Below are 25108 nucleotides of genomic sequence, written 5' to 3' on the forward strand. Positions count from 1 at the left end.
TCCTTATAGAGGTTTAAAAACTCTTTATATCTCCCATTTTTTTTGCCAATTCCCTTGCCTCTCCCCTGTCAGCTAGAAGCATTTGTGCCTAAGTCTACATGTCCTCCCCCCACCTCTGCAAATCCAAGAGTAGAAACTTCAGCCCAATTGAAAAGAAACTCGTGCTCATCCAAGCATCAGACATGAAAATAGTGGAACAGTTCTAATTCTTTCTGAAAGGCCCATGTTTAGGAAGGAGTCCAGCTCTTGGAAAACCTGTGAGGTTGCAGAAAACTGTTATAATTGGATGTTTTCTATTAAGCATTCCAGTTCATAGTACTAGCCAAGCCAAGTCATCTCTTCTAATGAAACGGGTGGCGTTCACCCTGCTGTCAAAACAGCTGCATTATGCACTGTTTACCACACATGCTGAAGAAGGAGATTGGCACTTATGAATCAATGGCTCTGGGGTGGGGTGGGCAGGAACAATGTGGTCAAATAGGCGAGGTGCATTTTGCCACCAAAGCATTTCTGGGCCAAATTGCCAATATTTGGCAGCCTAAGCTTGTATGCCTGAAGCATGACTTCACTGTTTAACTCACCCCAAAGCACATTAAACCCTGGCCATGTTCCTTGAGATCTTCAGAAGGTGGAAAGAAAAAATGTTAAAAACTCAGAAACATAATGCCGACCTGGAACAGGACTTACTCCACCTTGGCACAACCATGCCAAAGAGAAATTTGCACCATATGGGAATGCAACATGGCACATCCAGGGGTATACTACTATCTTAGTGCCTTCAGTAAAGCCTGGAGGAATATATGCTACTATGCAGCAATTTGCTAAAGACAGCAGTGCATGCTGGAATGTATTATCTCTGAGGAAAGCAAGAATCAAGGTCACCTGCCCTAAGATAAAAATCCTGTTTTCTTACCTATCCTATGTCCCTCAAGGTCATCATCATCATCATCAAAAATCAAGTCATAGCGCCAGAAGGTATTCTTCTTTCCCTCATCACAGTGATAGATATCTTATTCTTTGCTGTTTTGTTCTGCATACAATACTTGCTTTGGAATTTCTGATTGAATAATATTTTGTAAAACGTGCCGACTACCTATAGGAATAGACTTCTTTCTTTTCTTTAGTTCGTTTAAACTAAAATAAGGTTAAATAAAATGAGCATTCCTGATTTTGAAATCAAGGCTGTGGAAAAACCAGAAAAATGGCATTTTAAGCCTTGCAAAATGCCACCTCAGTTTTGACTTGATTACAGTGGATCCTATACTTCACTTGGGTTGTTTCCATCTTTGTACTCCTTTTGCAGTGCCCATCACTAGCTCCGCCTTCCGTACTCAAAAGGAAGAAAAACCAGAACCCGGACAAGCTCTTCCCTGCACCATCTGATCTCTGCTAGTAATCCCAGCTGTTTCCCAAACCATAAGCCGATGTCCCACTTTCACTCTCTGGTTACCTGTGGACATGCTCTCTCCAGGAGACATGTCATCTAGTATGGTGTGCTCTGTGGACTGTGGACTGGAGCCAGACGCATTGGATGTGGGAGGCTGTGGAGGTGGCAGTGTAGGCCTCTGTCGTGGCTTGGGGGTGGGCCGAGATTTGGTTAAAGTGCTTGTTAGGGAAGGAGGAGAAGACAGGGAAGGAGCTGCCACTGGGGAGAGAGGGCCTGAACTTAAGGTGTAGCCTGGTGGGTAACTCAGTCCATAGGGCGATGGAGTGCTGGGTGGAGTGGGAGAAAGGCTGGCCGGAGATGGCTGCCCTGTCGATGGATCAGACATACCACCAGACTGGCCATAAGGACCCTTGGCAGGGAGTGGGGTCAGCTTCTTTGAAACTGCAGATAATGAGAAAAAGAGAGAGAGAGAGAGGGAGGGAGAAAGACAGAGAGAAATGAGGATCACCGTTCACTGGAACTCAGCTGAGCTTCTTACTACCAGTTTCTGAATACAACGGACAAATCCTAACCGTAGTTAGCAGATGAATCTGAAACATGTCTAATATAAAAAGTGGCCCTAAGGGTGTGTGTGTGTGGGGTGGAACCAGTCGAACCACATATTTCAGAGGTGGTATCCTAGACACAGGTTATTCTTTACAGCCTCCCTCCTAATCATGTAACACCAAATTCTAAAGCTACTAAATGTTTTGCAGTTTGTCTTCTTCTTTTAACCAATTCTCAGTTTAACCAGTTCCTGATGTAGGGAAATTTGATAACCATCAGAAAACAGGTTGAATATTATTACATAAATGTATCTATGGATGCTAGTTAAAACTATTTGTTATTAATTTCCCGGAACACACTTTTCCTTTGCTTCTAAAGTCAGAAGAACCCCCTCTTTATAACCTTCCACCTACTGTATGTTTAAGAGAACCGATTAGTATTTTTAGTTATTATCAAAATAACCAGTTCTGAGTTCACCAAATTCCTGATCTTATTTCAGCAACATGACCTGACCTTGTTTTAAAAAAATAAAAAGCAGGATAAATCTAAAGTGCTGATTTTTAAAGGACCTCTTTAACAATGCAGTATTTTGCAAATTGTTTGACTATTCCCTTGCAGTTGGCTTCTGCTCAGACCTATGCACCAGATACCTTGCATACCAATGAAGAGAAACTGGGACTGAGAAAATAGGGGCTAGGTAACCTTGGACTGAGGTCGTATATACTTAAGTCAAATTCTACTTTCAAGCCCTCTTGAATTTAGTAGCCTCCATATGTGAGAGAGCCTAGTACTCACCCATACGGACAACTTAAAGCTCCCCAAATGCGTGCAGGAAGCTCCCGAATCCACCACTAAAATTGACACTAAGCAATTAACACTTGGGAGAGTTATATTAATGCTATCATTAATTCATTATACTGCAAGATAATCGTATTTAATCAAATTTAGTTTTCACTCTACTTACTCCCTTCCTGTTTTGGGACATGCATTTCCTGGCATATCATTCGAAGTTGGCCATATGGAAATTGGGTACCTCTGCTCTATCTATGTTGTATAGTGGAACATACTTTTGCTTTCAGTAGTCCTCTATCTTCCGGATAAATTAGAGCTCAGATATAAAATGCATACCTTTCCGCAGGGTGTGTGGACTTTGTTCTGTGGATAGCTGCGCTGTAGGACCTGGGGGCTGTTGTGCAGCCCCACCACCTGGTGTTGTGTGGCTGCAAGCCAGGCTCCCTTTTGGCCCAGACACTAGTGAGAGTTCCTTGGTTTTCAGAGTGCTAAAAGCAAAATAAAAGATCAAGAGGTAGTAAGCTATGAGTCACTCTGCACACATCTCAGTTCCCTTAATTTTCCTGGGAGAGTCCCAGGGTACTCCCTGCTAAGATAATCCAATGATATTTGCAAAACAAAGCAGGTTTATGTCTTACTCCCAAACACATGCCTAAAGGACCAGACAATCTTGCACATCCACCTTCAAAGCAGTTTAAGCATGAGGAGAGCATGAATGAAGCCACAGCCCTCTCAATCATTCTGTACACAGCAATGAGACAAAACAAAAATGGAGGGAAGCTGTTTTGAGCTTATTCTGGCATTCAGTCTGTCCTTACGATGGGGAGAGGAAGAAGTGTTTTATAAATTAAGATACTTTTTTTGTGTCTTGGACTTGGGAGCATATCCATCCTCCAAATCTGTCCCTCATATATCACTCTTAATTCATTCAACTGTAGGCGACATAAAAATCCCCATGAGCCACTCATCTGTTAGGGTTAGCCAATGCGGCCCAATATCCAAGGCACCAAAAGTGAGCAACAATTTATCTAAGTGAGTGAGGCTGGTAGACACAAAACCCACTAACTGGAATCTTACTGGAAGGACTCAAAAGCTGGTTTTTGTTGTTGGGGGTCTCATATATGCCATATGCTGATGGTTGGTTACTTCCAAAGAATCTACTGATTTGGCCCTGTTTGCCTATGGCCCAGATCACAATCACATAATTGGATAAAGGATTTTGCTGCGCTCCAAAGAAAGAATGGGATTGCTACTCTGGTTTCCTCTATAAGTTCTTAGAAACTATTATTTTGGGAAGATGACAAGAATTCTCCCGGAAGAACTTCTTTTCTCAAGTTCCCTAGAGACAGAAGACAAACCGCTAAACCAGTTTTTTTAGAGGTTGTTATCTATCGTCTATCGACCAAAGCAACTAAAATGCTTTCGAACACTGAGGAGGTTGCCAGCAAAGTGAGGTTCAAAGAAAAGCCTTTTCTATTTTCCTGAGGAGAGCTGGGGTCTAAACACCATTCTCTGGTATCCCAAAAGGGCTAGCAGGCGGTGGTCACCCTTCCAGAATCCACCATGCCCTGCCAGTGTCAAATAAACAATTATTTACCTAGTGAGCACGGCTCCTCTGTCTCTGGCACAGGTGCAGCTGACCCAGGGGGAAGAAACTGACATGCTGGAGCTATACGGAAGAGTGCCAGGAGGATTAGGTTTGGATAAGGTGAAAGCGTTTTTTGTGGTGACAAAGGAAAGGTTAGTCTCAGGACCATGCAGTTCTGTGAGGGAAATCTGCTTAGGGAGATGTAGGAAATTAATGTCAAATGACTGAAAGGAGGGGGAAGAAGAACAGGAAGGAGAACAAGGGGGAGAAAGTGTTGGGTTGTTCCCTGCCCAATGGTAAGGCGGCAAGGGAGGCTCAGGCCTAGTGCATGGGCTGGTCCTGGGGGGGTAAGGGTAGAAGGAAGAGTAGTGGGGGTACAAGGGAGACTTGTTGTCTTCAGGGGATGGATAGATGTAACAGGAATCCGACCAATTAGACGACACATCATCCGTGCTGCAAAGGTCCAAAACAAAAAAACAAAAAGGAAAAAAAAAAAGAGCAGAGAGCATTTGTACAAGGAAGCACTGAACTGGAGTTCCAATCACAGCCCCAAAGCATGAGGGTGGCAGAAGAGCAACCAAAAGAGTCAAGGGCTCTGGAAAAGTCCAGATGTTCCCCTGGTCTAGTTTTTTACTTCTTCTTGCAAATGTATGACATGCGCCGGAAACCCAAGAGGCGGCCAGCACAGCTTTTCCTTTGTCAGCACCTGATCCCAAGACAGTACCTGTTTCTAAACAGTTGGGTGTTTGCAAATGCCCTACATGGCTTTAATATGTAGGGGCAGGGGAAGAATAATCTGATTTGAGATATCTTTTAAATCTCTTCCAGGACATATTCATTCTTTTAGTATTAATATATTAGTTTCTGTAATGTATTTTTATAATATATCAATGTCTTGGGAGCTGGGTGGTGTGTGTGTGTGTGTGTGTGTGTGTGAAGAAAGAAAGAAAGAAAGAGAGAGAGAGAGAGAGAGAGAGAGAGAGGGAAAGAGAAAGAAAGAAAGAAAAAGGAAGAGAGAAAGAGAGAGGGAGAAAGGGAGAGAGTGTGTTTGCCTTAAGAAGAAAGGAAAGTAAAACAATTTCTTTATGGAGTCTAATACACTAATATGCAAGTGCCTGAATGTGTACTGCAACCCAAAAAGATTTAAATGGAAATTGGTGGTGATGGCATTTTATAAGGAATTATTGTCCTTTGTGTAGCAAATATGAAAGATTCATACTTTAACATACATCCCAGAAGGCTTTTTTTTCCCCTGGGGGAAATTCAAGGAAATGCACATCTGTCTCCAATTCAAATTTTATTTACTTGGAAACTGGCAGGTTCTGATTTGAACCAGCTGATTAAATTCCAACAGAAAAATCTATCAAGGTACAAGAAAGTAGTACAGAAGAACAAAATAGGCTGTGAAATTATAACTGAAATTAAAACCAGAAATAAGAATAACGGCAAAATAAACAATCTGTAGTCAGGAAAACTACAGAAGAAAACATAAAAACTTCAGCGGCCAGCATACTAAAATGCAAAGCTAAGCAAGGACTAAGTTTTGCATAATGTAGGCGTATGCTTGCAGGTGAGGGAGACTTGACACTTTGTGCCAGGGAAGCAAAGAAAGTGTGGAATGAATTATAATGAAGCTGCATGTCATTAAGTCAATAGTTGGACCTGTGACCCCCCCTCTAATTTCTTTCCCTGCAAATCAGTGCTGCTGAAATGCAGAGAGGAAAAGTCCTTTTCTTGGGTACCATTTACAGCCTAAGACTGCGGCAACACTAGCATTTCAGAGTGAGGAAATAAGGCGCCCACAAAGCAGCCCAGAGAAGTTTTGGGTGGGAATTGCAATTGTGAAATCATCAGGTCTCTACAAATGCTCATACTTTGGAGCTACAAAACACTGCCCTGCCCAAGCCCACAAGAGTGCACCTATGTACTTCTCAAGGGGGATTCATTGGTGTCCCCACTATTTCTAGAAGAATCAAAGGGGAATCCGTTATAGCATTTTCTTATATGGGACAATGTTATTTCATTAGATTGGATCCAAAGTCAGCATGCCTGTAGACCTAGAAACTGTGTGAAGAGCCCTTTGTTCCCAATGATCTCTCACAAGGGAGAGACCTGTTTCTCCCTGTCTTGGTTAGCTGCAAGCCTTTGCCTATTCTTTGCCAGTTAAGAGTACCTAACTATCAAAAAATTAAAATAAAATAAAATATAAGCAGAGGTAACTGACCACAACTAATATGAGCTAAACTGGAGATATTAATTCCAGTTGGAAAACATTTATTTTCATGCATTATAACAAATACGCTGTGGGATATCAATCATGCCTAATGAATAACAGAGAGGTCTCCAAACTTGGCAACTTTAAGACTTGTGAACTTCAACTCCCAGAATTCTCCAACCAGCTATGTCAAAAGTTGCCAAGTTTGGGGACCCCTGGAATAACAGAACAACAGGATGAGTTGGAAGGGACCTTGGAGATCTTCTTGGAGTCCAGGGATTCCCAATCCCTGGGATGTGGCCCACTACTGGGCCATGGCCCTTTTAGAACTGGGCCACAGAAATGGCCGGGGATCACATGTACGCATAAAGCTCCATTTGGGCGAGTGGTGCTCAAGCAAGCCCACCACTTGTGCAAATGGAGTTAGGCATGTATGCACTCACCCACTGCTCACACAGAACCATCCCCTCTCCCACCATGCTGGTCCACAAAGTTTGAAAGGTTGGAGATTGCTGTTCTAGTACAACCTCATCTCAAGCAGGAAACCCTATACCATTTCAAACAAATGGTTGTCTCTTAAAAACTTCCAGTGCTGGAGCACCCACAACTTCTAGAAGCAAACATTCCACTGATTAATTGTTCCAATTGTCAGGAAATTTCTTCTTAGTTCTAGGTTGCTTCTCTCCTTGATTCATTTCCATTACTTTTTGTCCTGCCTTCAAGTGCTTTGGAGAATAGACCTCCTCTTCTTTGGGGCAACCCCTTAGATATTGGAACACTGCTATTATGCCACCCCTAGTCCTTCTTTTCATTAAATTAGACCTACCCAATTCCAGCAACCGTTCTTCATATGTTTTAGCCTTCAGTCCCCTAATCATCTTTGTTGCTCTTCTCTGCACTCTTTCTGGAGTCTCAACATCTTTTTTATATCGTGGCAGCCAAAACTGGATGCAGTATTCCAAGTGTGGTCCTACCAAGGCATTATAAAGTAGCTATTAACACTTCATGTGCTCTTGATTCCATCCCTCTGTTTATACAGCCTAGGACTGAACTATCGGTTAATTATCTTCAGACATTAAAATGGGTACCTTCAATCTGTTAGTAAAAAGGCAAAAGTAAGTAGCAGATGCTATCAGCATTAAAGACAGGGAGCAGGATAGCATATGGCCATGAGAATTTAACCTCACATGACTGCATCAGAACAAAAATCAGATTGGGCAAAGGGATCAAAGTGTTAGAAATAATGCCTTATCAGAAAGAACAAGCCTTGCAAAAATGCAACTGCAAATTGATGGCAATTGGAGGGGGGAATCAGAAAGTGGGGATCAAATGGAAAGTTAAAGATGCCTCTTTCCCCCCATATGCAGAATTTTTACTTATCAAGGAGTTCAATTCAAATTTCATGCAAGACTCGTCCTGTGGTTTGAGGCTACCTACCTGTTTCAATGTTTCATTGCTATTATTCCTAAAGGGTTCATCCCAGAGGTGGTATTCAGCAGGTTCTGACCAGTTCTGGAGAACCGGTAGTGGAAATTTTGAGTAGTTCAGAGAACCAGCAAATACTATCTCTGACTGGAGATTTTACAGTATCCTTCCCCTGACACACCCACCAAGCCACGCCCACAGAACTGGTAGTAAAAAAATTTGAATCCCACCATTGGTTCATCCCAATGTGCCCCCCAATCACTGGTTCTAATGTTCAAAATGACATGCAGGACATTAAAAATCTAATTCCACACTTTCAGGTAAGGAACTCGTCTATGACAGAAATGTAGTCCAAAATCATAGGCATGATTCTGACAGAAAATTCTACTCTCTCAATATATCACAATAGCAAATGGAAGACATTTCATGTGATATTATTGTTACAAAACTGATCCTATACCACAAAATAACTTGTACTTTAAACTACTGATTTAACATCCAGAGATAAAATTTTAAAAGGGGAAGGAAGGAAGTGGAGGACAGCATTAAAATGGCATCTGATCTAGTTTAATTTTGCTCAGCTGTCCAGCACTGAAAAGAATACACTGAAGTTCACAGAAAGTCCTTCAACGGTTCAAGGATAATTGAGGGCCTAAATATTGCTTTGATCAAGGGAACATCATGATGGAAACCAAAAGGATTAATAGTAAAACATAAAAAACGAATAAGGTACTATTATATAATATTAATGTATTAACCAATGGGGTACTCCTTCTTCCCCAGAAGATGGAGAAGGAAATAATAGGGACTGTTGATTCCCATTAATTTGAGAGGGAAAGGTTTAGAAGAAAACCGTTCTGTTTTACATGATGGGTGCCAATTGCCCTTGCCATCAACTCTCTGTGGAGAATTAAGGTTTTTGCTCTCGTGCACTGAAGGTACCGTTATTTTGTGCCTGAATTCCCTTCTCTCGCTCTCTTTCCTCCCCCATCCCCACCTGCTCACAGACAAAGTGAAAGCTGAAGCATAACAAAAGAAGGTCAATGCAGGCATGGGAGTGGCAGATGTGCTCATGGACCACAGAACGCTGTGATAGCAATTGGTGTTGCTTCTAGTACTTACCTTGCTCGCTCAGCCCCTGGTGGGAACCCGAAGCTAGTTGGAGTAGGGGAGGGAGTAGCTGAAATGTCAAGAGATTGCTCAGGAATTGGTGACTGAGGAGTAGCTGCAAGTTCACAAGGTGGAGCAGGGGGCTGCATGGCAGGAGGGGTGGAGGATGCCTTACGAACTATGGAGGGGCCTCTGCGAGCCACCCAAGAGGTGTCCATCACCCGGACGCCCATGCTAGTGGGGGGAACACAGAGATACACCCTTACCATCTTGAAAGCAGTAAAGTATAAAACACGTACACACACGCGTATGCACACACACACACACACACACACACACACACACCCCAGTAGAAAGAAGAGGAACCCATCTGGGTGCACCTAGGCCTGTAATCCTGAACAGACTCCCTTTCCGTGCGGTGCTATGTACAGACAGGATGAGAGGGAGCTGAAAACATGGAATGCAGACATCATTTAGGCAGGGAGAAACCCATTGCTTTGAAATTCCACGAAGTAGTCCCTCAGTGTTAAAGAAAGCATAAAAAAAGGCATGCCTTTTTATGAAACTCCCTTCCGAGGCCTCAAAAAAGGCCTGGTTTTGGCTACCTCCAATCTTTTGATATAGAGAGAAAGGAGCAGTTTGGCCATGTACTGTTCATAAATATTCTTTAAGCCAAGAAACTTAATGCCACTTTTGTCTGTCTGTCTGTTTGTTTTCAGGACATTGCTTGGTGAGGTTAAAAATTCAGGGAAACCCTTGCAAACACTTGCATGAGAAACTTCAAAAAGCAATGATCTTTTAAGGATAACAACGTTTTACAGCTACAGAGGGTTTTCCAGAGTAACAGCAAGGAGCCTGTGTATGAAGAAAAGCTGCAACTCTGAGAATAAAATTCTGACCAAAAGTAAACTTCGGGGAAACAATTTTTTATAATAATGTGCAGCTGCCCATACATTCCAAAGAGAAAGGAAGATGTCTTTTCCAGTGGAAATTAATGGCATTGCAGGAAACCGGAAAGGGCCAAGGCTCAGTGACTGGAGCACATGCTTTGCAGGCATGAAGGCCCTGGGTTCAGTTCCCATCGTCATAATATATATCCTTGGCAGCAGGGATGGGAATGGGAAAGGCCTCTGTTGTATGATCTTATGGTGCCTTTGCCTCTAATGTGAAGTAGCTCTGTATGTCCAAACATTCGCTCCATTCCAGGGAACTAGATGCTGGCTTTTATGCTGCTTTGCCATGACTCTCAGTCGGGCAAAAGAAGGCTTGGTCTACCAAGGCCCTGGGTGCTCTGAACAGGCTGGGTTTGAATACTGAAAAAAAAGGCATGGTCCAAGAGCTACCCAGAAAATACTGTACCTTTGGATTTTCCTAAGGCTGCATGGACAAAAACACACAGACATTAGTGTAACACAAACTAAGGCCAAATGGTTCTCCTTCTGCATCAGCGGTGGCTATCTATTGGGGGAGGGGAGTGATAAGCCAGTGAAGGTAAGAGGACAGCTTGAGAAAAGCCTGGGAATCAAGTCCCTCCAGCTGCAGAGTAAAGGAGGAAGCAGGGTGTTTAATGGAAAGAAGAACCAGAGAAAATGGAAGGATTCTGGGAAAACAATGAGCCACCCCCCCCTTCCCCGCTCCAATTCTCCCTCAGAATGTTAAGAGAAGCAGAATCGAGCAGATTACAAGGATCATATCCTTGCTGGGTCTTGTGAGGATAGGGAGCCAGAGGATCTATAGGATGGATGAATACATGAATGAAATGGAGATGTGTCACAATTCCTGTGTGGTTCTTCTCTCTGGATCAAAGGAGTTAGATTTTGTCCTTGGCAGCTAACGTCGGATGTAAGGACAATACTGGGAAGCTATTTGTGCACATGGAAAGCTTTAAGAGTCAGCCTATCGTCTTTTTCTCTCTCTCTCAAGCTAATTTGTACTCTGCTTGTTTGGGTTCCTCCCATCACAATCCTCTTGGGACATCTGGGAAATGCTTTGAATATAATTTCTCCCATATTTGTATAGCCAAGGATAGAATAGAGTTCTGTGACAGGGTATTATGTCATGGAAAAGTTAAAAACATATATTAGTATTTCTGCCCATGCCTCACTAGTTTTATGTACTGAAGCCTTGGCTTAATATATAAAAACAATAGCCAATAGCTAGAAGCAGGATAAGAACAATACATGACAATTCTCAACAGACTTGGGATAGATTAGTTAGATAGATAGTTGACGATAAACTGGCCTGGACATTTTTGGCTAATGATAGGAAGAGCTTATATGTGGGATATTAGCTATCCATGTTTGCTAGTTGACTATTTTATCATTCAATGTGATGTGCAAGTGTAATTGGTAACGTATACATATAACACATTCTTCTCTTGATGATCCCTCAAAATCAATTTAAGTCACAGAAGAAGTTATTAAGGCTCAGGCCTAGCTTTCAAATGGCAATATGTGGAAGGCTGCTCAGAGTCACTCCTACGTATCCTGTCTGACAATGTTTCTCACAGTAATGAGAGCTAATACATACAGTAGCTGGTGCACTGGTGGCACAAATCTGGCAGTCAATGTGATCCTATCTAGGGGAGGCACAGTTGCTGCTATTAAGTAAAAGAGATGATGGCAGTGAAGAGGCTTAATGTTGGGTTTACTTTCCACAATCTCAGTGAATCAATTAATAGATTTTTTGTTGGTTAGTAGACTGCTCAAGAAATCAGATATTTCAAACTAAGCATCATGCTCAATGGCCTACTTACTGAGTTGGCAAAGCATTTTGAGGGCTAAGCAACACAGATTTACTTCAAATTAGAGAGCCTAGTTTGTCCAAACAGAGATCATTCTGCAGATCCACAGAGTTGGGAGATCAATTTCAATTACTTACAATTACTTCCTGCTATCAGATTCAGCTCAGGCTGTTAGATTATATAGGAAGGAGCTTTGTTATTCCATATTTTAGAGATATCGATGGCATGGTAGTTTTAGAAAATTATTTTAAAAATGCAAAACTTTTTCAAAGAGCCTTTAAGTTAAGATCACCTTTGCCTCTTAGTGTTTCTTCTACTTTGATTTTTTTTGTTACTTAGTTATTAAAAGTTTTGTTATTGGACTGTGCATTGTTTTAATCCTGTTGCTTTTATTGGGACCACCAAGAGTCACAAGATTGTGATAGATTAAAAGAATGAATGAATGAATGAATGAGAAGTATACAAGATGGATAAGAATTATTATGCCATCTTTATTAATAAGAGCAAGCAATTAACTGAACAGGAATGTTAATGATTCTTTATGCAATGGAGAGATGCTAACCAAAAGAGGTGGGTACAATTTTTTTTGAAGAAGACCTTCCTGGATGCTGAGTAAATAGTACTCAGTAGTGATCATTCCTTTGTAAATAGATATATGTGACAATTTGTGCACGGTTCTGAGATTCCTTAGAAAAAATGAGTGATGTATATCCATTATGGTATGATATGATATGACTACATTATTCAAGCTGAGTTCCACTCCTGTAGTAGGATTAAAATGGCTTGCCATTACCTCCTTCTGAGATTTTTTTAAAATCTCAATCTTGCCTATGTTCTTGGCATTTATTACTTAATGTAGTTGTTAACTATCAGTAGTAGCAGTAACAGTAGTAACAAAGGCCAGTCTACTTAGCTTCTGAGTCCAGACAAAGTAATCCATGTGCTAGCACATTCTAAGGCAACAACAAATGATGATAATTTGTTTTGTTTTAAGAGTAAAACCAGTTACCAATCTCCTAGAATATGGAAATGTTTGCTATATTTGTTGATCTTTGTACAAATGCATGTCACTGTTAGACAATGAATGTTCATCAATATCCATAGGTTAAACTGGATAGTTGCTGCATAGGGAACCAAAAAACCTTTCCATTCTTGTTAACAAGCCTGGATAGCATAAGTCTCCAGAACTATTGCTGCCTCCCAGCACTATGGTGCATTCACATGCCAAGCTAAAACATGATTACAATAAGTTTATGCTACCATGATCTAATAGAATAGTATAATTTCTGAATGCAGGGTTCAGATGCTCAAGCCAAAGACATTTGATGTCCTCTTGCATTCCTTATGGCAGTAGGAAACACATGATAAGAATTAAGCATCCTTGGCTAAATTGTCATAGAACAAGGGGATGGTGAAAACAGGATCTTATAAGTATCACAGTGACCAGGCTTACTTCTTCATCAATGCTTGTACTTGTCTTTTACTACTAATTAATCTTGATGGTAACATAAGAAAGGTAGTTGATGATGGCAAACTATCAATCATGGAAGAAATTGCTTTGGGAATCTCCTAGCACAGGGGTGTCAACTTGGTGGCCCGCAGGCCAATGCGTCATGCACAGGCCATGCCCACTCTGGCTCTTCAAAGGCAAAAAACATCATAGTACATCACATGACATGATCCAGTTTGACATCCGTGTCCTAGCAGAACTTCTCTCAATCCTTTAGGATAGAGATAAGAAGACAAGATTGTGATCAGATGCATAATTAATTTAGTTTTTAGTTCACTCATTGTGAATCTCATTGTACACATGTTGTACTCTGACAATAAAGATAATAATAACTAACAGACAGATAGCACAACTTTCCTCTGGAAAAGTTGGCCAACGCAGGATGACTTTCTATATGTCATATAGACATATAGGATGTCTCTCTATATGTTAGAGTAAGCACAATTGGCACATAACGTTTGGCCTCATAGATCACTGCCCTGGCTTCTGCCAACTTACCAAAACTTTCTCACCTCACTTGTCCAATAGAACAAATATCACAAGCAAAGGCCAGAACTACCCAGGCAGTTAGGCAGTTAGGCAGGCAAAATAGTATATTTCCTTTCAACAGGCCACAAGTCTCATGCCTGGGGATGGAAGAGGCACTTAAGAGCAGGGTGAGATGTTATGATAAGGAGATGAGGCACCTGCATTCCTTGAAAACATAGCCAATATTTCACCTAGGAAGTAGCACTCTGAGCCAACATAGCTTCTTCTAGCTTGCACCCCAGATTGTCCCCATACTCCTTTCACAACAAAGCAAAAGAGTTCCTACCCATCCTTTTTGTAGAACTCAAGCATCATGTTGTCTGTGGCCACACTGAGTGGTCGTCGGGTCTGATCAGAGTGCTTGTGGTCGGAGTGATCCATATCAGGTGATGGCATAGAATTGTAGTTTGCATTGTGGTTCACATGCACAGGGCTTCCATAGTTCCCAGTCAAGTTGAATTCAATGTCTAATTTGGACAGAAAGCAAAATAGTTATGCACTGCAGGTGTTGCAAACAAAGGCCTAGCATGGACTAGCTTCTATTTCAGAGAAGAACCTCATCCCAGTAGGAAAGAGTCTCTCTCACACACATACACACACTACCACCACATATGGGAAGGCGAACTAGCAAATTAATATGGGACTTATCAGGTGATAGTACTTTTCAAAAATTAAACACATAGAGAAGACATAAAACTACATTATCTTGGATTGCCAGCAGCTGGTTTCACAATTCTTATTTTTATATTATTTTTGTATTGTAGCCTTAGACATTGTGGCCTAATTGTTAGAGAGGTACCGGTCATCTAGGAAAGAACAGTAGGTAGTAATTGAGAAAGAGCTGCACAAGCAACCGAAGTGATATCTAACTCTCACTACTAGCCTATCATCTGCACCTCTATAACTCTCTGGTTTGGTTCTGTAACCCAACAAGACAGACACAGACTTCAGAGGATAATTAGGATTGAAGAAAAAACAATTACTACCAACCTGCCTTCAATCAAGGACTGTATAGTGCGTGAGTCAAAAAGAGGGCTGTGAAAATATTTACAGACCCCTCACATCACAGAAATAAACTGCTTCAATGTCTACCGTCAAAACGACACTATAGAGTACTGCACACCTAGACACAAGGAGTTTTTCCCTGAATGCCATCACTCTGCTAAACAAATAATTCCATCAACACTGTCCAACTATTTACAAAGTCTGCACTACTATTACTATTAATCTTCCCATCACTCATCATCCATCCCCTCCCGCTTGTGACTGTATGACTGTAACTTTGTCGCTTGTATCCTTACGATTTAGATTAACTGTTTCCTAGAATGATTTGATGGCTGATTGTACCCTATGACTATCATTAAGTATTGTACCTTATGATTCTTGACAAATGTATCTTTTCTTTTATGTACAGTGACAGCATTTGCACCAAGACAAAGTCCTTGTGTGTCCAATCACACTTGGCCAATAAAGAATTCTATTCTAGCCCTGGTGTGGTCTGGCTCTGGTTGACAGAGGCATCCAAAAAGAGTAGATGGAAGAAAAGTTTCCTACCTCCAGGAAAAAACCAATCGGCATGCTGGATAAGGGGTTCAATAATTGCAACTATCTGTAGAGAGACTGTTGCCATCATCTCTGTGATGTTTCTGAAATGAAGGAAGAGATCCACAAGGACAAAGTCATGAGAATAGTGGGGTCAAATTCTTTTGAGCACCACAGTGAACTAAATGACAGAACTGAAAGACTGGAACAACTTGAAAATCTGCTGCTTCTAATTTCAAATTAGCCTGCTTTGCATCCCACTTCTACTGCACTCTTTGCCTTGTGCCATGTCCCATTCCCTAAAACAAATGTTAGGCATATTAAACCATTAACATACAGCAATTTGATCAAAGTATTCCTGTTAAAATCAACATCTGCAAAGTATAGTAAATAAAATGTTGTCCCAGAGTTCACATGCTTAAGTTATAATACGTAGCATTTTAAAACAGCAAAGCCTGAGACTTCAACCTCTTACCCTTCTGTCTGAGGCCAGAGGAGATTTGGCCCCAGCACAATGGCTATGTTGCTTGGTGTCATTTTGTTTGCATCTTGGTATTCAGTTAAATTTGCAAGGAATTTGATCAGGTACCTGCAGTGAGACGAAATCAAGTTAAAATTGAAGTGAAAAAAAAATATAGGTGCGAGGGTAAAAATCCATGAACTCAGTCTCGTTAATTTTATTTGCTAAGATGCCACCAACCAAATTCTTTAGCTAAGTACATGAGATAAAAAAGGAATAGATAACTCAAATATCACATCCATTTTCAGAAAAGAGACCAAGATATTCCTCTATACTGGAACACCCTCTTCTGCGAGAGGGAATAATGAAGAAAATGACAACATCTTGATCTGAGAACCATTTAAAAACTGAAATGATGAAGGTCCTCAGGAAATGTAAAATTCCTAGAAATTTATGTATTTATCCCTCAATAATATTTGAAGTACCCCATAGGAATTTAAAGTAACATTGATACAAATTGTTAGTATTCTGGACCAGGTCCGAGTTTTAACACTTGGCAATTATCTTAGGTAACTTGGCACTTGGAAGCACCTGTTATGGCTCTATAGAAAGCTGACAGAATCTTTTAATATATTGTATAAGGTAAAGGTGGACCAAACAGTGGCACTCCCCTGGGTCTTCAAAGAAGCATGCATAATTTAAGCCTTTTACTTTTCTACTGCTTTGGAAAACAATCGCTAGAACTTATATTGATTAACTTGTTAGATTGTATACTTATTAAATGTCAATTTGTGTCTTCATTTATTGTGAGAAAACATTAAAATGCCCCTCCCCCAATTGGTCAGATGTTCACTTTTACAAAAGGATATCAAAGTTTTCAGTTATGACTGCATCATCCACATAATTGAATTTTTCTTTCGGATAATTTTAGGGCAGGGATATTGAGGAAGTGGACAGATCTTACTAGAGTGTGACCCCATCTTCTCACATTGCTTATGTATCTAAAGAAGGAGGCATCTATCAAGTTACTCAAAACTGCCTTTCTGTGCTTCTTACTGAGTCAAATACTATTTGAAAATCAACAAACATTGACTATAACTCTGAATGTGACTGTTGGATGTATTTTTCAGCAAGGAATTATAATCCCAGGAAATGATTAAATTGTTGATCTATCCACCTGGAAGCCTACTTATTTGGGTTCAATGATGTCCTTCTCAATAACTCACAATTACATATCATATCAGCTTTCCACATTCAAAATATTTCCTATTATAGTGGGGTTAAATGCAAGATGAACTCTACAAGATTCTTCAGACTGTAGCAGAACAAAATGGCTGCTGATCTACAAGGAGGAAATAGATACTTCTGTTATCCTTCTATCTTGTGTCAGATTTAATTCAGATGGATCCTATGTTTATCCCCACATTTGGATAAAAAGGTCAACATTTTCTGATAGTATACAAGTTGTTCCTACACTAGTTAAGGCCCCTACCTGAGAGCTATTTAATTAAAATGAGGATCTCTCAAGGGAAGGGTTGTGCTAATAAGTGAAGGAAGTGTTGTGTTTCTACTATGAGTGTGTTATTTTGAGATGCTAGAACAATCTTGTAAACTGAAGCTTACTTTTCCTGCTTAGTGCTGGTAGTGGGGCTTTCTTGAAGGGTAGGCCATGAGGACAGTTCTCCTATTTCTCCAGACTCCATGTTTATGGCCTCTGACAGCAGAGTGAATTCTTCTACAACTGGGTTAATACTAGAGCACTTCCTCTCAATGAGTGGGAGCATCTCACATATTAAAGCTATTCTTCATGGGTGCAGAAGCTGGCTTGTTTAGCCCAGGGGAAATATCCCCTTCATATACAAGTAAAATAATGTTAAATGAATTAGCAGCTGAAAATGCTGTTCGCAACCTTGATCTAATGTCCTCAATATTTTCTACTATATGTCCCTGCTTTTCCTAGAAAAGCAATTTAGGGTATTGGAGTGGCTCACTTTTTTTTTCTTGCAGTCTTGAGCAGTCATCTGAAGATTCATTACATAGGACAGGGTTACCATGAGGGCATTATCGTTCTCTCTTGCTTCTGGCTGGGACACTTCCCAAAGCTTAGCAGAGGTTATGTACAACTATCTTGAAATAGTCTTGTGGCAACTTACCAAATTTCATACTAAACTTTAAGTTGAGGCAAAACTGATTATTTAAAAGTTGGCACTAATGTCTTATGACCAGGGTGGGTGGCCAGGAAGCCATGTTATATCTCTTATTTCGTTTGGACTTATTCTGTATTTGAGAAGCTGGGAGAGAGATTTCACTATAGCCTATTTTATGTTTCATCGCTTATTAATATGAATCATGGCAACATACAACATTATTTTTTTTAATTGTTTCACCTTCACATATGTTTCACTTTGTCCTTTCATGCTAAAGTTTGTATTCTGCTTGTTTTTCTGTCTAGAGATGAGATGTGGCACAGATAGTCCTTGCTTAGTCACAATTTAAAGTTACAGTGGAACTCCCCAAGGGTACTTATGACTTGGTTCCAAAATTCCAACAGTAGCACTTCCCTGAGGTCACATGACCACATTTTGTATGTTTGACAGCTAGCTGGTTGCAGCATTCTATGAATTATGATGCCTGTTTTTTGGCCAGAAACTGGATATTTTTGCCCAATTTCTGGCAAAAAATGCCTATAGGAATGTATTGACTCACTTAACAATTGTGGCATTCACTTAACAATTGCTGCAAAAATGTTCATAAAATTGGGTTGATCATGAAGGTAACTCAACTTACAACCAGCATGACTTAGGACAGAAATTCCAGGCTCTGTTATGGTGAGGCGGGGACTACCTGTACTGTTATCTATATGAGGACTTCCTTTTGTATTACACTCCATATTAGCTGTTATGTCAGTTGCTTCAGACTTTAAAGTTTTTTTTTTCTATTAAAGATTTTAATTCATCTAACTTTCTTGTTGGCATCAGACAGCAGTTCGAAAATAGATATAATTGTGTGGGCAGTAAGCAAACAGGTTTTTTTTTTGAAACCAGGGACAAATCTATACTACTTCCTAGCAGGTTGTCAGTTGCGTCACATGTTATTTCACTCTCAAGCTTGTGATCCAGATTCTTCTCCTTCACTTCTCTCTCCCACAGTTTCATCATTGGATTTAATGGGTTGAGAGAGGAGGAATCGCTGCAGCCTAGACAGTGGTCTGACATGAGAGAGTCCAAAGAAGGAATGGAGATGGTGAAAGCAGAAGGGACCTTCCCTAGTTATTTGGAAAATAAATGCAAGGGAGAGGGGAAATGCTTTCAGAGTTACAAGATACAGTTTATGTAACTTACAATAAAGGGAATCTTAGTATTCATGATTTTGGTCCTGTCTGGACTACATTGAAGGGCTGAGGTTGGATGATAGTAACTTATCAGATTCTCAATCTAATAAGATATAATCTTTATTAACTATGGGTACAAGGGACAAAGAGGATTCAGTTGTCATCCCTATTCTAAAATTCAGCTGCTTGTGAGTTGTTTTCTCAAGTGTTGTGTTCCTCCTTCAGCTTCCATACTTTGTAATGTTGCTGTAATTATGCTTGTCAATTACAATTGATTTTGCTTCTTATATAATTTAGGATCAATATTGAGTTTTGAAGTTTAGGTACCTTCAATCAACAGTATGCTAACTGAGTAAATAAAATGAAGATGCAAAAATAAAATAAAAATAAAGTAAAATTGAATACATAACTGATATGTCAGTTATTAGAAATAGGGAAGTCATGAACAGCTCACCTAGCATTCTGCTTAGTAAAATATGCTTCTTCTGTTTGAAGAAAAAATGAATGAGTAACTCTTGGAACCTTGATAGGAATAAGGATACCTTCTTCCATAAATAAAAGATAGAACTGGAATCAGATCTGATGAAATAATAGCACCTTGGTATATTGGTCCTCTATCTTTTGAAAAAATTGGATGAACTTCAAAATCAAGAGCATGTGCAACCTAACCATTCACTCTACAATTGGAGACATTTTGAAGGAAAGCTAGAGACATGGTCTCCAACCTGAGTAATATTGAATATGTATTATGATCAAATTTAGAGAGACAAACACAATGCGATGATTGAGGTGGATCCCAAGGTTTAATGATATTGGATAAAATCTGAGGCCTCCAGCAAATCTGGATCTATCTGATTAAGACCACAACTGTTCTTTGGTCAAGGGCTATATTAGGCTGGAGAGTTGTTTCAAAGAAGCATTTTGGAAGAGTAAAGAGTCATAAGGATGTTTACAAATGATGTTCATTACATGATTTCTCAAATACATGATTAGGTGGCAGAATTTGAGATGATGGAATAGAAAACCAATAGATGTAATGGTCCTTGACTGTATCTTGAATCGTTCATGGGAAACTTCCTCAATGCTAGTAATGAGCTGAACATCCTGTTGGCCTTAGAGAATTCAATGGAGGCCATTGTCCATTCAATCTATTCGATTGATCTCTTGAAAAGATGAAGGAGTTACCATACATGGATTGGTGTGGAAGAGAAAACTATAATGCTTTTAGAGTTTGCTGATCTTAATGTGACTCATAAAGGGGAAAAAAAGAATTGTGTGATTTCATTTAGTAAAAACACTGTGTTGCTTATGATTGTCTAGTGAATAACTTTACAAGGTCAAATAAATACACTTAATGCATGCCTAAGTTTGTTGGCATTTTCAGAACAGTCTCTTATAGCCATATGGCTGAACATCTGCAGAGCCAGAACGAGGTGTCCTGATGAACAGCTCTAAAGAACTGTGAAGAAGAGTTGAGATGATTAAAGAAAATAAGAAAAAAAGAACACAAATAAACAGAAGGATGATCAGTTCCAGGTTGGATGTGCCAACTGAGTGATAGCTGAAAACAAGACACACGGATTCAGTGGAAGCCACATGTGGTAAAATGGCTCCTACCAAACCATTCTGGAAAATCTACAAGATTCAAAATGGGGTTTGGCATAGGTATATGGTTGTGACTCATATAGATCACAGTGAAGAAATCTAACAATGCCCAATAAATACATTTACTTGTGGGTGCCAATTTCATTCAATACAAGGAGTGATATGTTGTGCACCTTTTGTATTTGTGTGTGATCCAAAAGGAATGCATTAATTGTAAATGTTGCCACTTTCATGATGGCACTCCTCATGTAATGCCTTTCAAAAGGCTGTTAAAGTCAGTTTGTTTCATTGAGCTTTTGATAGGACCTAGGCTGCCACTAGAACTTTTCTTAGAATCCACTCCATGGTATTCGATTTTCTACTATGAAGTGCTGAGCCCTTAGAAGTAGGACAATATTTAAATACTTGTAGAAATAAACAAGCTAACCAAGCTGTTAAATCACAAGGCCTGTCAAACAAATGAATAAAGGGGCTTTAGTGAAAAGAATACAGAAGAGAGACTTGAGACACAGCAACCCTCACAACCATTGCAACCTTCTCTCTGAGGCTTCCTGTTCCACTTTCACTTCTTTCCCCCACTGCCTCCTAAGAAATGAGTCTGGCTGGCAATTTATTGAAAAGAGAGGGAGAGGTTAGTTCTTTATTAGAGGTCAAAAGAGATAAATTCTTGGACCAACCTGGAAACCCTAGCCGGTTTGTAGGACAAACCATGTGAGAAAATATATATCTAGCACATGAGACAGATTACTGTTTAGTCGAACAAGTTAAAAATCTTAGTAGATACATTTGGGTAGTCTTTTATATTGATTTTTGAGCTATGTTTGATTTCTTTTCCTGGTCTGGAAAAAGTAATTCTGCTATGATGATAGTAAAATGGGAAGTGCATGGAACGAACGAAAAAACAAAACAAACAAACAAACAACATAATAAAGTTCTGCAAACTTCTGGATTGGCTATGCTGACCTCCTTAGTGTTCCTTTTTCTCTGACTCTAGCCAAGTATCATAAAGGGATTTTGAGGTAGAATACTTTCCCCCATGACTAGTAAAATCAATACAAAACCATATTCATCAGTTTGCATACACCTGCCTTAGATTATTGTAGCTGGCCTTAGGCAATTTCTCAAGGGCATTCCATAGTGCTTGCAATCTCTTGTCTTGGTCCTGAATGCTAAAAAGAAAGAATAACTAAGATTAATTCAATAGCAAGGTAGGTGAGAGGGGTAGCAAATAAATCCAATAAACAAATAAAACTGAAAATAAACAATAAAATATCGAACAAAATACAACAAGGTCATTCTGATTAAACAAAAAAGTAGAATTTCAGGCTGTTTCCTCTGCATCTGTCTTTCACAAAAATCAATAGAGTTTATTCCCAAATAAATCTCTGCAGGGTTGCCATTTTATTCATATTCTAATTTGACGTGGGAGACAAAACTTTAGAAGACAGGGAAATCTGGCTATATGAAAAATTGTTTCAGGAACTCACTTAGAGGCTTTAATCCACTCTTCATAAAGTTCAAAGGTCATGAGTGGTTCTGGCAACTCTCGAAGATAGGACTTCAGTGCCCCTATAGAAGAAACACAAAAATACAGAAAGAACTACTTCTTGTTTCAAATGTCCATCTTTTTCTATCCTTCCTTTGGCCTTGGGCTATACTAGCAAAAAAGAGTAAAATTTTGTAAATCGTCCAGAGAGTGTTATACTATGGAATGATATATAACTCTAAGTCAGGGCTGTCAAACTTGCGGCCTGTGGGCCGGATGCGTCACGCGCTGGCCACGCCCATGCCTGGTTTAGCAAAGGGGAAAAAAAGTTGCAATACATCACGCGATAACACCATGACAATGCTAGTTTCACACCCCTGCTCTAAGCACTATTGCTATTAACAGGCTTAAGAGTATACCATTAAATAAATAGAATTCAAAAGAGGGAAAATGTTTTAAGGTCTTTGAATCAATCACATCATTTTCATTAGACATATGTTTTTAGGGGGATTATGAGAATAGATACAAGCAATCATCGACTTACAATCATTTGCTTAGTGACTGTTCAAAGTTACAAAGCCATCAAAAAAAAAAGTGACTTACAACCAGTTCTTGTACTTATGTCTACTGCAGCATCCTCACAGTCACATGATCAAAATTTTACTGCTTGGCAACCAGCATGTATTTACAATGGTTACAGCATGTGATTCCATTTGCGATCTTCCCAGCCAACTTCTGACAAGCAAAGTTCATGGGGAAGCTGGATTCGTTTGACTGGATGATTTACTTATTAACAACTGCAGTGTTTCACTTAACAACCATGCCAAAATAGAGGAGGTTGTAAAATCAGACATAACTTACTTACCAATCATCTTGCTTAGCAACAAAAATTCTGACCTCAATTGTGGCTGTAAGCTGAGGACCACTGTAATATCTGGTCCAGTATTATAACTAGCAAATACAAGAATGCAAGCATACAAAAAGAAGGCATTTGTTCTGTAACAGTGGAATGTATCAGTAGATAGGGAGAGAGCAACAGCTACCGTGTCTGGTAATTGTTGAAATTAGCATACATTGAGCAAGTCAGCCACTTCTCCATGTCATAAACTGGCCAGCAGTGGTTGTCTTTGGTCTACATTTCCCACAGGAAGTGCCTTCTCTGGTCCAAATTCTTGTTATTTATTATGAAGACCATCCGATATGCTAAAGAGTGATACTCTACCTGCAATGGCATGGGGGTCTGCTGAATATTCCTGAACATCCACAACACAGCAGTCTAATGCTGCTTTAAGCTTCTTTAATTTGGAAGCAGAGGGGGCCACTCGAAACAGACCCTGCAAACAAAAAGAAGCAAAATAAAATCTGATGAGGTGCCAAGCTCCATGAACACACACTTGGGCCCATATGGTATGGGCTCTCTGAAAACAAGAGAATGAATTGTTTTCTCTAACCCCTTACCCAGATTTTTAAATTTTTTTTTATGCAACTGATCTACCTCTCAAAACCCCAGTGGATTCTAGCCAGCTTACAGAATCTCTAGCTATAAATTGAACCTTGAAGGAAGAAAGGAAGCAATCTGTACAGACCTCCTCCTGCATGCCACATTCAAGGAGCATCGTGACACAGGCCTCAATAGGGAAGGCAATCTCCCGGCCACTGACAGCAAGATGTTCCTCTAAGGGCTTCCCAAAGGACGGCTTTTCAATCCAAGCTTCTGTAGAAGGCAGTTAAAAAAAATATATGATCAAAACAGAACAGGTTCACTACACTTGAGCTACTCAGTGTCAGTCTTCCTTCCTCCGTAGCTCTTAACAACTGCATACAGAAGGATGATAATATCAGCAACTAACTATTCATTGTGTTTCATTTATATGGCAGATCAAGATGAAGTGAAAATTTTCTGCAGTTATTTTTGCTCTTCTCCTATTTAGATCTAGATTCGGGCTTCTCAGAATTCATCTATATGTTTATATGTATTTACACTGTGGAGTCTTTGATGGTCTCTGAGCTTAGTTGTTTCTTGCAGATATTCCATTATCAAACTAGATAAAATAATCAGGGCTAGATGAGTTTGCTCTCATTTCAAATACTAGTGGTTTGCCCTGTCATGTACGGTCATTGTAGCATCCTTGTGTCACCTGACTGCAATTTGGGCACTTCATGACTAGTGGGTGTAAACATATTCCAATGTCATGTGATTGCCATTTATGTGCTTCACAAGCAAATCAATGGAAAAGCTGGCAGCAAAATCACAGATTGTGATGTCTTGCTTAATGACCAATGGTAATTCACAATCATAGCAAAAGTGAGATTGAAAGTGTCTGTCATGGTCATGAGATGTCTCCCTTAATGTCTGTGTTGCTTAGTGGTCATTAGACTAAGACTATCTGTCAATCCCATTGAGTCCTTGCATTTTAGAATAAGGTGGTGGAAATCAGTCTCAAATAATAATATATCATTTTGGGTATTCTGACTGGATAGTCTTATTAACTGGATGTGATTATTATTCAGTCTCTAACTTGGTAAATAAGTCAGCAATAGCAGACTGGAAGTTTATGGATTTTATGCTTAGCAGAGAACTGAATCACCCTGAGAGAAAAGACAGGAGTCACGCTGCCTGAACAAATAGTCCATAATGTGTCTTGTACATAGTGGCAACCGGAGAAGCACCATCCATACTTACCTTGCTGTGCTTTGATCTGAGGCAACACATTCTGCAAAAGTGCTAATGACTTTCTGTGGTATTCTGCTTGCACTTCTATTAACTGGGAGAAAAATAAAATGGGATGTAGGCTGTAAGAATACACGATCTGAAAGGCACCATGGTATTACAAAGAGGA

General features: G+C 39.9%; 2 protein-coding genes across 2 annotated transcripts in view; one reads left to right on the plus strand and one right to left on the minus strand.

Annotated features, from left to right (window-relative positions):
• Positions 1-10930, plus strand: part of LOC113433565 (testis-expressed protein 47-like) — a 46356-nt gene extending 35426 nt beyond the window's left edge. Inside the window, exon 7 of the mRNA XM_087924727.1 lies at positions 9783-10930. Coding sequence (XP_087780853.1) covers positions 9783-9865 — 83 coding nt within the window. The 3' untranslated portion in view covers positions 9866-10930. The remainder of the gene's footprint in view (positions 1-9782) is intronic.
• The window catches only part of ARHGAP44 (Rho GTPase activating protein 44), a 100787-nt gene that overhangs the window by 5262 nt on the left and 70417 nt on the right, over positions 1-25108 (minus strand). The window contains exons 9-21 of the mRNA XM_026696077.2: positions 24952-25033; positions 23855-23982; positions 23491-23602; positions 22270-22351; positions 21871-21951; positions 15862-15975; positions 15399-15490; positions 14131-14311; positions 10423-10440; positions 9076-9297; positions 4323-4766; positions 3062-3213; positions 1451-1828 (exon numbers count right to left, since the gene is read on the minus strand). Coding sequence (XP_026551862.2) covers positions 1451-1828; positions 3062-3213; positions 4323-4766; positions 9076-9297; positions 10423-10440; positions 14131-14311; positions 15399-15490; positions 15862-15975; positions 21871-21951; positions 22270-22351; positions 23491-23602; positions 23855-23982; positions 24952-25033 — 2086 coding nt within the window. The remainder of the gene's footprint in view (positions 1-1450; positions 1829-3061; positions 3214-4322; positions 4767-9075; positions 9298-10422; positions 10441-14130; positions 14312-15398; positions 15491-15861; positions 15976-21870; positions 21952-22269; positions 22352-23490; positions 23603-23854; positions 23983-24951; positions 25034-25108) is intronic.

Source organism: Pseudonaja textilis, chromosome 2 (assembly GCF_049901715.1).
Source record: "Pseudonaja textilis isolate UNSWEBS1 chromosome 2, rPseTex1.2, whole genome shotgun sequence".
In the NCBI taxonomy this organism is placed as follows: domain Eukaryota; kingdom Metazoa; phylum Chordata; class Lepidosauria; order Squamata; family Elapidae; genus Pseudonaja; species Pseudonaja textilis.